Source organism: Rhyacophila brunnea, unplaced genomic scaffold (assembly GCF_057557595.1).
Source record: "Rhyacophila brunnea isolate RB1 unplaced genomic scaffold, BYU_Rbru_1.0 scaffold_24, whole genome shotgun sequence".
Classification (NCBI taxonomy): domain Eukaryota; kingdom Metazoa; phylum Arthropoda; class Insecta; order Trichoptera; family Rhyacophilidae; genus Rhyacophila; species Rhyacophila brunnea.
The window spans coordinates 26,889,057-26,906,933 of NW_028232904.1; the positions used below are offsets into that span (position 1 = coordinate 26,889,057).

Consider the following 17,877-nt stretch of genomic DNA (forward strand, 5'->3'; position numbering starts at 1 on the left):
GCCGAAGAAGTAAACTTCTAATTTATAAAACAATTATAAGGCCAGTGGTCACTTATGGCTGTGAGACTTGGTGCTTAACTCAAAACGAGGAAAACAAATTAACTGTCTTCGAGCGCAAAATACTCCGCAAAATCCTTGGACCCACGTTTTAAAATGGGAACTACAGAATAAAAATGAACCACGAGTTGGAAGAGCTGATTGAACAGCAAACAATCATAAGATACTGTAAGTCCCAAAGACTACGATGGGCGGGACATGTGGAGAGAATTCCTGAAGTTAGAGCGCAAAGGATCATGACGAAGTGGCTACCCCAACGGAAGAGACCCAGAGGCCGTTCAAGAAGGAGATGGGCTGACGCCGTAGAAGTGAACTGGCTTCATATAGGAAGACCCGGTAACTGGAGAAGTGTGGCGAGAGACCGGAGTGAGTGGAGAGCGGTTGTGAAGGAGGCCAAATCCCACCCCGAGATGTAGCGCCGTGGAAGATTTGTGTTCAAAAATTCTCTTAAAATGTCAAAATATCAATTCGAAGACAGTCCATTAAATTTACCACATTGTTTTCGAAGAAAATACAACAGCAGGCAGCAACAGCAGGCAGCTGTTGATAAATGTTCGAGATATAACTACGTTTTTATTTGCGGTACGTATGGAGTGTCGTGAGATTCGATATGAACTTTGAAATAGGGGAACCATAATGTAGAAATGTATTCAAGAAGTGGGCGCACAAGAGAAGGTTAGCTACTTAGGTACCAAAAATAGCATATTATTATCGACTGCTTAATCCGCAAACCGGCTAGCTCCACTTGGGCAAATTGTTCAGGAAGGAGAAAAACTTAACAATTTACTTATCGAGCGGAATTTAACAATTCCAAAAATACACTTAGAATTTTTTGTATAAATACGCTGCATTATGAATAAAAATACACTATTTTAACTGTCCTTTTATATATAAAGAAAATTTGTATAAAGAGCGGAGTTGTTCCATATTGGAAATTTGGCACCTGCAGTTGGCTGTTTTGTGTGAAGCACGATAACGCATTTATTTATACGTTTAGGAATTTGAAATTAAGTGTGAGCATTTCATATAAAACATGCTTTATAACAAAATACTATAAACCTTCGGTCGAAAGTATTAATGTTATAAAAATCTCATTTTTATTCAAAAGTATAGTTAGCTGGTTTGTGGACTAAGCAGTCGATATGTCTAAATTAATTTATTTGTAATTAATAATATAAAACAAATGACAATCGTATAATATTTAACTTGTGAGTAATGCAAACGCGTTAGCAAAACCGTAGCGGTTTGGTATTTCAATCATTATAATACTGCTACCGCAATCCCAAAAGCTGCACGAATGAAAGCATATTGCAATCTGTGGTTTAGTACTATGTTATATACTGCTAACCAGGGCCGCTGCGGTAGTAAAAGTTTATTGTACAGCCGCTTAGCGTGCATTAAACTTAAGGGCGTCAAATAAAACAAAATTTCAGAGAATTGCAGTAAAAACAAACGGACTTGTGTAAATGGATGAATTACATGAACGGATTTTTCATTATTCATTATTTTTTTTAATGTATACTTCTTTTGGGGCGTTTGGTAGAGAGTGAAATTGAGAGCTGCGCGCGCGCACCGTTATGAAAGTGCGCGACAGTATGAAGTTAGCTGCGAATCAGTCAGCTGTATACAAACGCAAGTTTGATAGTAGAATTGTTCCGTTGCCTGAGCAACGAATTTATTAGTGTCGGCCATTTACAATAATTCCTTACGTAAACAAACGATTAAAGTCAGAGTGCCAGTTCTTACTTTAAAAATAAAAACAACGATAAATAATTATATAATTTAGTAATAGGAGTTAAAGTGTATAGAAATAAACTAACAGCGCTCCAATAAGCTCAAGAAAAATCTTGAGTGTGTAATTTTAATCTCTATAATCACACCGGACCCGGAAATTTCCGGTTTTTTTCCGGGCCGTAATTAATATAATATTTTCAGCCATCTATTAACTTTTTTGAAAAACTTTTGATGCAGTCAAGTAGGCAAAGATTCAAACCACTCTTCTGCATCGTTTGTTAGTAGATACTGCTACTATCGACTGGAAAACTTTCCGGTATTGATTGGGAGTATTGGGAGCTAGTCGAAGAATCTAGGTTATCACTAGTTTGGTTTTTGTTTTATTAGGCTAAAGAAATGTGCGTAGGTACATAAGTACACACACAGATTTTTTAAATATATATGTCATCATCGTCATCATAATCATCAGTCGAGTCAATTCACTGCTGAATGAAGGCTTCATATGGATTCTTCCACTCTTCTTAGTCAATAGTTTTGCGCCGTCATATACATCCAACAGATTTTATGAGTTCGTCTATCTAGCGGGTTTTAGGGCATCTTTGTGGTCGTATATTGCCATTGTATGACGTCATGTATATAGTGCACACATTGCCAACCTTTTTCGAGTCGTGGTCCCATTTTATAGAAGCCAAGTGACCCGCGACTCCGATAAATTGTAAAAAACCTTTTTAATAGGGAAAAGAAAACGCATTGAAAATAGAATTACCCTGGAAAAATCCCATCTAAACAAAGGCAAAAAAAATCAAAACCACCTTTCTAATAATTGCAGTTATTATACACTGTATGACTAGATTTGTCTAACGATTGTCTCTTCTTCGAGCTATGTGTCCAGCCCATCTCCATTTAAGGCTTTTAATAAACTCTTTTACATCGCAAACCCTAGTCTGCTTCATTATCCACTCATTCCTTCTTTGTCCTTTCGCGTTATGCCTAGCGTGCACCTCTTCATACCACGTTGTGCTACTCTAAGTTTCTGGATCTCTCTTTTACTTAGGGTCCATGTTTCACACGCATATGTGATCGTGGGAAGCACACACTAGTTGAACACTTAGCGCTTTAGGCACAGTAGATGGTCACTTTTGAAGACATTATAAAGGCGGCCAAAAGCACTCCAGCCTAGCTTTACTCTGCGAACAATTTCATCAAATATACATCCATCTATAGACACTTGTTGTCACAGATAAATGTAGCTTTTCATCTGTTCGAGCTGAGTGCCATTGATGAGGATGTCTTTTTGGCCCACAAAGCAGTTGAACATGACTTTCGTCTTTGTTACATTTATTTTAAAACTTACTTTGTTGCTTACTTCAGCGAGTTCCTGCATTCTGCTTTGGAGGTCTTCTGAGTCTTGCGAGAAAATTACTATGCCATCGGCAAAGCGCAGATGACTCGGGTATTCTCCATTTATGGAGATCTCTTTGTCATTCCAGTCAAGTTGCCTGAAGAAGTCTTCAAGGGTAGCTGTAAATAGTTTGGGTGAGATTGTATCACCTTGTCAGACTCCTTTGCTGATGGGAAATCTCCATAAACTATCACGCAGATTTCCTATCAGCAAAGGTGATAATATTCATTTGCATTCTAATGTGTGCGCTTTGGATGACGTGTAACACTAACTTTTAAAATAAACCGAAGCAGTTGGAACCTTTTAAAGTTAGTATCTCAGTTATTAATTATCAGCAGATAATCTTGAAAATAAAATATGTGGTAATTGTAGATAAGTGAATCATTAACACTAAACTCAAAATGTCAGTTTTGTTGGTTAGAACTTGTCATACTAGGAGTGCGATTTGGTTCAAAAGCAATAAATACTTTTTATGTTTGCTATTAGGGAACTATTACTAGTTTACTATTAGTGAAGTTTTCGGGAACACCCACGGTGGCCGCGCGGCTTAAGCGTTGGACTATAATGCCGTGGGTCCCCAGGTTCGAATCCTGGGTCTGGTAAGTACAATGGTATGGACTTAATAGGTTGAGCAAGTGGCTGACATTCATTTCATCATAATATGATCCTATTAGGATCGGACATGGTCGGAAGAATGTATAAGTAGCTCACCAGACAATTTCAATTTCTGAAAGAAGCTCACATCCCTTATTGAGTTTGGAGACCACTGGCCTAAATCAAGTCTTTTTGCGTTATGCCCAACATGCCGCGTTGTGCTACCAGTTATTTTAAGATTCCTCTTATATTAAAGGTCTATATATCGCATGCATACGTGAGCACTAGTGACACACATAGGTTTAACATTTTACGTTTCAGACATAATAAGAGTCATCTTCGAAATTATTATTACCAATAATGAATATAATATTGTATTATTTTTATAAGGAATAAATCAGAGATGAACGAATGGCATAAGTGGCAGAAATGGCATACCACGTTTGAATTTTCTATAGACACTGAGAGAAATTTTCAATGGTCATTGTCTATCTAAATGGTCGGTTGATCAAAAATCATATATTTTCAATAATTTAATTTATCAGAGTCCTAAAGAAATACTCCGTAAGGTTCAAACTTCGAACACAAAGGGCAATATAATAATCCAGGCACTTTTGAAATGTGAGTATAACATAACAGTTAAAGTTTACACAGGCAAACTAATAACCCTGATCCTACCCTGCCTTATCTACTTTGTTGCGCAACCGGCGCTGCTTTGAAAAGCTTCCCTATTGTGTAGTGACTCTTTTGTCCGTCCGTTTTGGGCAATTTTTCCCATCACTGGAGTGAAGTTAATAACAGTTCCGATGAATTTTTACTAAGGCGCTCAAAATATTGAAGTTGCCTCTTTCTGTGGATGTTATTGAAGATATTTGGCCTTTGAAGTAACACTTGAGTGCTTGCTTTATTAAACAATAATCGTCGTTTGTCTGTATCCTGCTATTAGTCACAAAAATAGCATTTTATATTCGTATGTTGTAAAGCTAATATTTAGGGGATGTGGACGTCATATCGAACGAAAGTTTATCGAAATTTTTTGACGTCCGTAAGTGGATGCACATAGATATGATTTTTCCGCAGAATACATGATTTTTCTTCTTTTTCAACAGTATTCTACAGAAAGCACTGAATACAGGTGCGTACGTTACGGGGAGGGGGGTAGAGGTGAGTTAGAAATAATGTCACCAGTTTGTGTACTCAAGTCTCGGCATGCTACTGCCCATACCCATTACGTGTGGCCCAATAAAATTATTTGAAGTTCGAACGCATGCGATGAGATCATCGCCGTGACTCGCTAGTTGGTACTGTTGGTAGACTTTCAATACTTATAACATTAAATGCGCGCGTGCGAAATAACATAATACACTTATGTCGAGCCGTGATATACTCAACTGTCATTGGCGTCATTGCTCTCCCTATCTCCCCAGTTGTAAAGTTGGTATAGTGAAAGACAGAAATGGTGATAAGTTTCTCGATTTTTTACAACGTTCTTAGCTCCTATTCTTATTTGTCCGGTAAAAATCTTCTAATCGATTTTTAACTACTTTCCGACTAGCTAGACATTTTAAACTTTTAGAATATATTATCAGAACACGATGCCAATGCATTTTTTAAATACTTTTAGCCATCTTTAAGTAGAATTGAATTCATTTTCAATTAATTCTGTTTTGTATAAAAAGTTATTTCGACACCATTATTGGTTGCTAGGGGTCTGGGGTCCTAGCAACTAAATTATTAATATATACGTGCGTTACTATGGAAATCAATATGACATGTCAAAATGACATTTCAGTATTTCGTCACTGTTCTGGCAGTAAACACTAATTTGAAAAAATGAAATATTGAGTTAGTACCAAAATGTTCCATATTTCAAACTTTACCGTCTGGAAACCTTCTTAATAAATAAACAGTCTTTATTTTGAAGTCATCATTTTTACGCTTACTTAATAAACTCACACGATAGACCATTATTTCAAACATTTTAACAACTTCAAAGTCAAATTACTCAAAACTAGTATTCTCCAGTTAGTGTGTTCTGCCAGAACAGAGACGATTTTTTCTATCAAGTACAAATTTTATTGATCGTTTAAGCTAGTCAAGTCAACTTTATATGATTCAACAGAAAATTTAAAAATGTTGTGTATAAAAAGTTCTTTTTATCTTGTTATTATTAGTGTTATAATTGGAACTTATAAACTGGATAATATGCGTGATTGTGTAAATGGATAATAATTATATTACAAACAATTTGTGTAGATATGGCTTCTATTATATAATATCCCAAATACTAGTAAGTATTTTGGAACAAGTTTCGATACTTTTTCGATACAAGTATTTTTTTATACTGGTAGTATGTAAGAATACTTAGTCTTCAGAATTGATCAGTTTTCTCAACACTAGAGGAGTGTATTTGGGGTCCGATTACTCAATGAAACTGACGAAAGAATGAATACACCAGCTGGTGATAATATTTTTCTCCATACATAGATATGTGGTGCACCCTTCAATCATTTATACTATTTCACCGCAGCTATTCTTAACAGTTAACACTTTAGCACGTTTCCGTTATTGTCATCGGTCCAAATTAACACGTAAATTTGTAATACGGCAAAAATATAGGTTGGTAGACCGGTCGTAGGTCGAATTCGGATATGTTTGTACCGGCGGATACGCCCGAACCCAAAAATATTGTCTTGAAACGTGAAACATAACCTACAATAGTCATGTCATTGCAATTGCAGAAAATATTAGTATTTTTTAATACAAATAATTTGTTACTACTAGCTGCTACTAGCCACTCGATATTTTGACAGCTTACGGCATCAGCCATGACGTAATTATTTTTAAAAACAGTCGGATCTTGCATCTCAATTCTCAATATATAAAATTGACGTACTGTATCTTGCTCTAAAAGTTATCACAGCCAAGAGATATACCGTTAAAAGATAGCACTTTTTGACAGTTTAGTGGGTCTATTCTTTACACAAGACGGCTATCAGTGGCTATCGACGGTATTTTATCATATTTATGTATTGGGGTATTATAATATTGTTACAATAAGTTAGCCATCTAAACTGTCAGAACTCTCTACTCGCACTAAAAGTTAACACGGCCAAGATAAGGGCTGTTCAATTTTTGATGGATTAGAGTGTTTAGACGGTTAACTTATTGTAACAATTATTATTAACCGCCTCAATACATAAATATGAAAAACCACCGTCGATAGCAGCTGATAGCCGCCTTGTGTATAGAATACGCTTAATTTATTGTAATAATCAACCGCTTGAATACATAGAGTGATAAATGTGATATATCTATCGTATGTAGCTCTTTTTGGATGTTAAGTGATATTATATTAGAATAGCCTCGCATAAGATAGATGCGAATGCAACGATGCAACTGCCCACCTAGATTTCAGCAGGGTACCCCAAATGCTAAAAATGTAAAACTGATTTACATAGTTTTTGTGCATTTATTTATAAAACATATTTTTAAAAAACATGCAGACAAACTGCTGACAGCAAAACACAACAAAGACGTGGACTATCGTAAATAAAAGATAAACATACTTATTGTTTGTATTTTGGGCTAGTTTTTTTTTTTAGGAGAAGTACATTTTGGAATAAAAATACATAATACATCGGACAAAGTTCTCCAGGGGCGCATCAAAAGGCGTGCTGGCATGCATTTTACGGGCCATTTAAGTCATTTGTCGCATTTTTACGCGCGCTAATAAAACCGAAAGAATGGCTCAGAAAGTGAGTAAAAATTCTTCCTCCTGGTACTTTCCGGGTATTCCCAGCCCGAACGCTTAGGGCGCGCAGTGGATATTTACGGCCGATACTCAAAATGCCATTTTCCCGGATTAACTCGATATATAAGTAAATCTGCATGCGTTATATTTTTACGATTCCGCTATACATTGAATTAATTTGACGGGATCTCGTTGGAATAAAATTGATTTATGATTGTCTTAAAAGTGCCGACTGTGTATGTCTGTTTCTACGTGGTGCAATATTAATTGTTGTTACCAACATAATAACGAATCAATTATTAAAAAAATCCCAATCAACCAGTGGCGAAGAGTGGAAGTAGGCTGCAGTGGCGAAGACTCCATACTAGGCGATTATTTAAAGCTATCCTTCTTAAGAAAAATATTTTTAATTGCATATTGACATATTATTAAATAATAATATGATCACATAATAATAATAATATATTCAATATGCCGAACGCCATCTATCGTATAATTGTCATACTTAATAATTTTACGATCTTTTCTCCTATTTCAATAACCACCATTTATGGCATGTCTCGCAAGTTGAAAAAAACAAGCAACATCTCGTTTCGCTTCACATATTGTATGGATTATGTTCGCGTCAATCGAAAGTTTTTTTATATGAAGTTTATTTCTCATAATTTTAAGACGTCTGGGGCAGCTCATACAAATTTCTTGGCTATTTAAGGAGCGCTTACCAATTCGGTACGTAAGTGCACGTTTATTCAAAATAATTATTAAGATAATTTAAAAATTCTATGGGATTCAATCACATATATTGATTATTGTTAAAAATATAAAATAGTTTATCTCGTGATTTTAAAATGACTAGTTTTACGGGTTAAATTATTATAAATTGTTATGGAACAGATACACAACAACGGAGTTTTTCAAAGATGACAATATATTTTGAGCGTATCTTGCGTTTATAAATGTTTAGGAAAATACATAATTCAAACTAATTGTTTAATTTAATACCATCAGTGAGCTTTTGAAATTTCATCGATTTAGTGTACCTACCTACCTATTCATCATTAGTAATGTCGGATTATCTTCTTATTTCCCGTAAATATATGTGCTTTCTCCACAGCCTACCTCTTTCAAAAGTCACCCTTCACCACTGGTAGGCTGTTCTTAAATCCTGAAGACTACCGCTCCATCACTTAGAAAAAAAATCGCGCCCCGGGTTGGGTATAATTATGAAAATCGTTACATTAATTTACATTTTTTTAATAACTTGACTTGTTGCACACACCTATTTCTACAGATAATTATAAGGTTCTGTGTTGTTTTGTTACAAAGATTTTTAGTTGATCTTAATATCTATAGAATTTTGGCATTCGGCGAACAGTTTTTTGTGATGGAACAGTAGTCTTACGGATTTTACGAACTGGAGCTGCGCTCCTGTGCGTTCCGGTTCATATCGAGCACTGGTATCGGATGATAAGTTTGCATTCTTATGATGATAAATTCGATTTTAATGTAAAAAAAACTTTGGTTATTGTTTAGATATTACAAACTGTCAAATACCAATATACCCTAAATATTGGAAAGTTGAAACTTTTCCAAACATAAATCTTAATATAGACAGGGTTTTTTACATAGGTAGGTACCTATCTTATATATTTTTTATAACATAATACCTTGACTAGGCTCGTATCATATTAGACTTTTTATGACCGGTTATTCGAGTAGGTATTTACATAATCAGAAATGCTGTGTTATTCGCCCACGATGCCCGCGTGGCCTAAGCTTATATATTGTTTTTCAATTTGTGTATAAGTCAGAGTATGGACCTAATAAGTTGAGCAAGTGGCTGACATCCATTTCTCGTAAAAACAAAATCTGTTAATACAAACCGTCACTCTGTGAAGGCTCATATTATGATCTTATTAGGATCGGACATGGTCGAAAAATATGCTGTGTTTGCCAGCGGAAATCCTTACCAGTAAAAAGACTAGTTGATGATAATCATTACGTTTTAGGTGGGAAAGGAAAGTGGAGTTAAGTATATTGCAATGGCTCTCTTTTGTCGTAACCATCATGACCATGGAACGTCTTGCGGATCTCGTGGTTTGAGGAGATATCGCTGTTTTCGGGGATGATCAGAAGATGTAGATGTAGAGTCAGAAGGAGAGATGAGAAGTCGTGATTTGATGGTTGTTGTTCCGATGAACGCAGGAGCGAGTTTTATTTGATGCGTAAACAGTTGGTACAAGAGTATTTTACAAGAGCGTTATGTTACAAAACTTAAGATATTATGGTCCCGGGGTCCGAACTCGGTGGAATAGGAGCGACTTACACGAAGCTCACTGATCGAACGGAGAATATTATTGATATTAATAGGTATTTAGACTGAGCAACTCATCAACAATAACCTGCTAATTATATACATGCATATTCAGTAAATTGCGAATCATTGTTGATGAAGTTTGCTATTGAGAAATCTGCTGGCCTCTGCATTATTGCACTTCGATGTCACGCGTGTAGAACATGCTGACTGTAGATGCGACGATTGTGCGATAGTTTAAATCACTTGCTAATTATTACAATTTTGAAACAATGATAAAAAGGCCCGAGGTTATTGACCACTACAAACGTGATCACTCAGGAAAAGTTTCTGTGGAATAGCTTTTCTAACTGTACCTATGATCTGCAAACCATTTGGTAGTCACTGGTGGCTATTGGTTATCCAGAAAATTCCTTCATTGACACTATGATCCAATTTGATTTTGGTCGCAACCAGGAAATGTCTCTATTCCATTTTGTCCACCACAAACTCCATCCACCGCCTTAACTTCAGGATGCTGGTATATTTGTCTACAGTCCAACCAAAAGAGTCAATGCCTCCCGACTTTTATTTTCTCTTCTGGACTATTGAAGATGAGTCTCTTTGGACGTTGGGTATTTTTTGTTGGGTTGGTAGAAAATATATAACTTTCAATTAGATACTTAACCTATAATCTATCAATCAGTGGCGAAGAGTGGAGGTAGGCCATTAAGATTCGACATAAATAGTGCACACTAACCTTTGTCAGTCATACTTATATGTTTTTATTGAACTAAGAATACAATTTGCATAATAATATGGTGAAAGTTAGTTTTTAGAATTCAATTAAACCCTGCCTAATCGAAACCATGTTAGTTTAGGTATGCTATGGGCAATCCAACAAAAATACTGCACACTTTTTCAATAATTTTTATTTGTTTTTGTTAAATTAAGAGTACATTGTAATATGGTGATGATTAGTTTTTTTAATTCATTAATCTCTACCTGTGCCGAACCATATTCGATAAAAAATATTCTTCTGTCTTTAAAATATCTAAAATTATGTATTGTTTAATGGGATAATTTTAAATATTCTATAGATTTTTCCGACCATGTCCGATCCTAATAGGATCATATAGGCCTCCACAGAGTAGAGGTTTGTATTAACAGTTTTTGTTTTTTACGAGAAATGGATGTCAGCCACTTGCTAAACCTATTAGATCCATACCCTGACTCACACGCAAATTGAAAAACAATATGTGTACTTGCCAGACCCAGGATTCGAACCTGGGACCCACGGCGTGATACTCCAACGCTTAAGCCGCGCGGCCACCGTGGGTGTTAAATGTTATAGATAAATACATATTTTTTATAATGGCTTGGATTAGGCAGGGTGTAATTGAATTTTAAAAACTAACACACTATCTACACATTGTAGTCTTATTTGAATATGTAGTATTTTCGTTAATTCGTCCTGCTGAGAAGCCAAACAACGAGTTCGCCTCCACCTATGTGCATGGAGCAGGCGGGTACAGCGCTTCGTCAAAACCAGTGTGCTCTGCCGTATTTGATCACGTTGTATTTTCGATGATTCACCGCGCCACTTGTGAAATTTCGCCCCACTCGCTGCCTTAAGTGGGTTTGACGCCTTTTAGTCCAATGAAAACAAATACTTTTGACTGACAAAATTTAGTGTGCATTATTTATGTCAGATCTTAACAGCCTACCACCACGCTTTGCCACTGCTACTAATAATATCTTTTTGCGGCAATAAATTAAAGGATCCCTGAATGTGGCTTTGTACTGTTCGTGATAGGTAAGTAGTAGTAATTTAAATTATTATTAACCGGTTACTCGATAGTCAGGTACCCGTGTCTAACCGCGACGGTGTAAAGTTGTTTTTTGTCGTAGATAAACTTGTCACACAAGTTCGACAAAATTACCGGAAAATTGAAGACCGACTTTTTCGTTTGTTTTTCGAACAGTTTTATTATTTATCGAAGGACGTGTTCGAACTTTCGGTTAGCATGATCTAGTAGGATAATCTTTTTTCATCCAAAAGGGGGATGAGCTCGAAATTAAAAAAGTTCGGCGAAACTTTCAACAGCTCACAACTAAGTAGATCGATAAATAATGGTTTTTCGATAAAGTGCTTAGTTTTAATATTTGAGAATTTTCACGGAAAAAATGACGATAAATTTCCAAGTGTTTCCAAACTTTTCTTCACACTTTTTTTTATAACTTGATACATTTATAGTATCGAAATGACCCCATACCATACGCATTTATTCATAGTTTGCATGTATAGTCAAAACCTGAATAAAATAGGTTTGCAAAAAACTTTTAAAAGTACATCCTAAGTCAGGGGTGGCAAATGGTAAAAGGTAAATGGCAAATGGTGGCAAATAGAACATAGTTTAAACATACAAAAGCAGTGAAAATACAATTATACATATATAAAAGTTCAAAGAAGTACATCGAGTTTGCTAAGGAGACCCTATTTTAAGAATTTATAAAGTAGCGTCCACCTAAGTTCACCCTCGCGCAAGTGGAATATATCAACACCCGAAGCAATTTGGTTGAACATAGTTATCGCCCTCCCAATTTGCATTACCAGTGGCAGGTTGGTTCTGCACCTTGTAATAATAAGCAACTGATGCTCTCTATTTCTAAGATATTTATCAGGGACACAGGTCAGGATCGGCGTGTCAAAATAAGCGGATTTATTTTTTAATTTGTGACGCATGATATTCTATTTTAGGTGTAGGTACATATCATGGGCGTGAAAACAGAAGTGATTAACTCCATTTTTGCCTAAATTGAGATTTGAGGCGTCTTATTACAAAAAGCGACAAGTCCACAATTCAATATTTTTGGGAAACAACGTTTTTATGTTTCAAGTTTAAATTATTTGTTTTAACGTAAGATTATCTTTTCCTTTGTATTCTATGTCGAAATTATAACCAAATGGCGATTTGTTTCAGCCGATAAACTCTTAAATGTAATAAATATAGGCAAAATAAAATTGGACGTAGCGCTACTTGTACCTCACTTTTTAATTTATTCCGCATAAGGCACATATTTCCGTGGCACTGTCATGAGTTTATCAGATGCTACAGCATAGGAGACGCCGTTTTCAATATTGAAAGTTCCCTTATTTGTTGATTTAAACACGCGCGAAATCAACCAAGCTTTAAATAATATTATGAAACACGGACTTGGCGCTTTTTGTAATAAATTAAGACTTAAAATATTATTTTTCGTTGGGTTATGTCGCGTTTTGGAATTTATATATCAATACATATTGTGTAAAATTATACAAAGAATACGTGCGTATTTTTTTCTCTATTTTGACCAAATGTGGACTTATTGCTTTTTGGAATTAGACGCCTCATTTTAATGTCATCATATAGATAAAGTAAAGCCTCTTAACTGACATAAGTTACTAACTTCACTTATTTAACGTTTTTTAAATATCTGCGATTTTATTTTATCATTACCTCTTATTCAGTCGCATCGCAGCAAACGTCCTTAGTGAGGTACTTATTGCTTTTTGTTTGTTTAGGAAAATTTTTAAATTAATTAGAAATAGAAAATTTAAAAAAAAAGCAAACACTAGCCAGTTTAGTCTTAATTTTGACAGTTGCAGGAGTAAGTTGTGTTCGTTTCGTTTTAATCAGAGAACTCAGAAATAATGGGAACTGAAATATCTAACGGGTAAGCAGATCCAGGTAACCGATCTCGAGTAAGGAAGAATACGGAATAAATTTAAACACGTGTGAAGAATTCGTTATATGTCGAATACTGAAAACTGCTCTCGGTTTATGAATTTACGCTCATCTAATATTGGCCGCGCGGCTTAAGCGTTGGCCTATAGCAGGGGTGGCGAACCTATGGCACATTAACATTATATAGTTGGCTCGCTCCAAACGTGGGTAAAAGAATGAACCATTCATGGGTCAAGAATTGCAGATTTCTTGAATAAATTATTAACGAAGAAGGTGGTTGAATGAACTGGATGAAAGTGGATTTTTACAACGTTTTTATTCGCTCGTATTCTTGTTTTTCCGGTAGTTGTTTGTCCAGTACAAATCTTGCAATCAATTTTTAACTAATTTCCGGACTAGCTAGACATTTGAAACTTTTATAATATATCAGAACACGATGCCAATGCATTCTTATAATACTTTAGCCATCTTTAAGCAGAATTGAATTCATTTTCAGTTAAATCTGATTTGTATGAAAAGTTATTTCGGAAGATATCCGTTAAAAGTAAAACACTGTTATTGGTTGCTAGGGGTCTAGGGTCCTAGCAACTAAATTATTAATATATATACGTGCGTTACTATGGAAATCAATATGAAATGTCAAAATGACATTTCAGTATTCTATTTTTTTGTTTGTTTGTTTGTTTTTTATATACTTCATATCAAGTACCAGTTTGAGCATAATAATTCAACAGAAAATTTAAAAACGTTGTATATAAAAAGTTCTTTTTATTTTGTAATTATTATATTTGAAAAATAAAATTATGAGAATGAATCCTTTTTTCTGTTATATTATGTAAATATTTTTGGGAGGATGAGACCTCACCCATCACTTATTCTAAATAATGTACACAATGACGCCATAAGAATATAAAAAATAAAATATAACTATCCTATGAAATTATGTAACAGTTAGGGATTGCAATACCGGTATTTGAAAACCGGTATTCCAGTATTTATCAATACCCGTTTTAAAATTCCAAATTACCGGAATTTTCGGTATTAATAAAGCACACTAGTTAACGTTTTTGAACAAAACATCGTTTTTTTTTCGAAGTGGGTAGTGTTAGGAGTTAGTGATTTTTGCTTGGCCATCCAATCAAAAATTGGTACTCACTGATGAAATAACTATCATGATTCATTTTTTGCCATGTTTGTATTATTATCAGAGGTAACTGTGTCCGTTGTCAGTGTATATTATTTGCCTTTTGGTGAGTGTACATAGTGCCTGAAGATGCCAAAAGGCGAAACCCGGTTCGCAAAAAATGACTCAAATGGAATAGTACAAAACTTAAATACATTATAATTTAAATTCAAATTCCATCAAGTACCTTCGGTCGATAGTATTTGTTGGGAATTGTGGATTGTTTTGAGGATCGTAAATAAGCAACGTAGTTTTAATATACGATTAACTTTATTTATATTAATCTACATGAATATTATTATACAGAAGGATCACATTTTATATGCGCGTGTGCTCTAAATAACCGGTGACAACTATCACGCCACACACAGGTGCGGCATAAGAGGGGGAAGAAGAATCTGTCTCCCTCTTACAAATAATAGTCAATATCTAGCTTTGGCGGAGCGAGCGCTAGATGTCGACACGTACTTCTTTATTCTATTATATTAGAATACCAAATTATTATATTTCATAATCTGTAGTTTTTATGCGTCAAAGATTGCAACACAACTCTATTATTACATCACGGTTTCCTAAATACGTATGTAAAAAATATGTATTTTATTTTATGTTTTTAGGGTGATCTCGTACAGCTTAAAGAGTTGCCGTCGGTTGGAGCATTTGAGATGAAGAGTAAAGCTATGGACTGCTTAGTGCTGACCCAAGGACTAAGGCATGAAAACCTGAACCCTTTCATTGGTAAGAGGAAGAACTTACTATCCTTTTCTTTTCGTACTAACACACACTAAGTCTTGTAATGTTTAGTTATAAATTGTATTATTTTGTACTATTCCACAATATTATGTTAAAACAAAACATTACAAAACGCAGTAAAGACTAACCAATCAAAAATCAAAAGAACCCACTCTTAGATATACAATTAAAAGGTAATAATTAACTTTGTACTAAAATAACAGCGAATTGGTTTGTCAAAATCAAATATACCTACAATCTCCTGACAAGAATCGAGATAATAATTATCAAACAAAATACCTCTAGATATTTACTGCAAACGATTTTTTTTACATTCCTGGATACATTAAGAAAAGGTTCGCGACCTCTGGCATAGGTTAAATATGGAGAAAAATCTCTTCCATCAGATTCTAATAGACACTTTCGATTGGCAGCTTGGAAAAACTAAAAAAAAGGTCTTGAATCAGTTTCAAATTATTGTACTATAGGAAAAAGGTTTGAAACCTTTGTACGAACGTACACCGTGGCGTAACGAACGTATGATGTCCTTAATATTTTTGCGATAAATGTCACAGAGACAATATATCAAGACGATGGTTAACGTACACCAGAGTGTGCGTTAATCCTATTCTGATTTATTCTATTATGGTCAAGTCTTGCCTTTAATTAATACATGATGCCAACTTTTTAATGACGTTTTTATTACTTTGCTAATCGACCACATTCAATGTTTAATATTATTATAAATTAATAGTGGCATCTGTGAATAAATACTATAACTATTTTGTCAACACACTTTGTCTACTGCAGAGAACTGCAAGTTTTTAAATAAAGTTTCATTCGCAAAAAAAAATATTCAGAATGATACAGTTTGTTGCTGAAAGGCAACACCATGCAATTAATGGTTAATATGAAAAGATCTTCTCGCGTCACCATGATATTATAGCAAACATTTTTAGAGCTGATTTTTTTCCCTCGTAGCAATAGCTGACTGGTCCAATTGATGATCGAACCGAATGGACAACACTATGTTGACACAGTTAAGAATAACATCCAAATATTGTATAACTATTTTAGGTTGCCTCACTGACCCCGCCCGTCCGGCGTTGGTACACGAGCACTGCAGTCGTGGCTCTCTCGAAGACGTGCTGATGATGGACGAGATCAAGCTTGACTGGTCCTTCAGGCTTAGTCTCCTAACTGACATAGTCCGGGTAAGAGAATTTAATGTTATCATTACGTATAAGCAAAGCCCTACAAATGGAAGATATTTAATCAGTCTGCGAAATGAACCGGAACGCACCGGAGCAGCTCCTGTTCATAAAATCCCCAAAATTATCACTCTGTTTCGTGAAAACAGTGAAGTATTGAATACTTTCGATATCCGCCGATAATAGCCTTGTGTATAGAATAAATGCGCAGGTATCAATACAATATTTTCTTTCGATATGACGGTCGTAACTATGAGGCTTAACACCACTGCGGGTTTCAGATTCCCAGTTGTAGTACCCTCCCCCGCTGATTACCTTACCGCGCCGCATTGCTTATTCACTCACATTTCCAAGTATCGATTCCTCATGTCCATGCAATGAACATCTGTTCTGAGACCGTTCGCAAACTCCAAGTAGATAATTATTGGCGTGTGCAAGCACGATTGTTGAATACATTTACATTTTAAATAGATAATTAAAATGATCATTGCAGGGAATGCGGTACCTACACTCAACACCCCTGAAAGTGCATGGCTACTTGACCTCAAGAAATTGCGTTATTGATGCCAGATGGGTTCTCAAGATTACGGACTATGGATTACCAGCGTTTTACGAAGCTCAGAGTATACCACCGCCAGCGAAGAACTCGAGAGGTAAAAAACGCTACCATCAATTAAATAGAAATCCATTAGCCCTCCACCTTCGGTCGATAGTATTAAAATTATTAAGCCGTACCTAAACTAAACTATTACAGAAAAAAAATATTATTCTATCTATAAAATATTCAAAGTTATGTGTGATTTAATTGCATACTTTTAGATATTTTATTGATAGACGAGTATTTTTTGACGATCATCTGTTATGGCTTTATTTCCGCAGGGTTTAATTGAATTTTAAAACCTAACCGACACCATCTATAAATTGTAGTCTTATTTCAATGAAAAGAAATGAATAGCTTGATATCAAAGTAGGCCAAACACCATTTACAAAATTTTACAGGAGACTCACAAACATGTGTGAAAAGTATCCGTTTTTCATATAACATACCAACTTTAAGCTCAAAAATCTCTATGAAAACTACCGTTTTTGATACTTTTGGTAGATTTTTTGAAAAGAGAATCACTTGCACCACAATAATTAATTGAAACATACATTTCGTTAAAAATGGCGTTTGGCCTACTTTGATATC

The 17,877-nt window shown here is 35.1% G+C and overlaps 1 protein-coding gene across 1 annotated transcript in view; it reads left to right on the forward strand.

Annotated features, from left to right (window-relative positions):
* Positions 1-17,877, forward strand: part of LOC147069256 (retinal guanylyl cyclase 2) — a 141,271-nt gene that overhangs the window by 17,067 nt on the left and 106,327 nt on the right. The window contains exons 4-6 of the mRNA XM_085951644.1: positions 15,363-15,483; positions 16,555-16,691; positions 17,182-17,341. Coding sequence (XP_085807770.1) covers positions 15,363-15,483; positions 16,555-16,691; positions 17,182-17,341 — 418 coding nt within the window. The remainder of the gene's footprint in view (positions 1-15,362; positions 15,484-16,554; positions 16,692-17,181; positions 17,342-17,877) is intronic.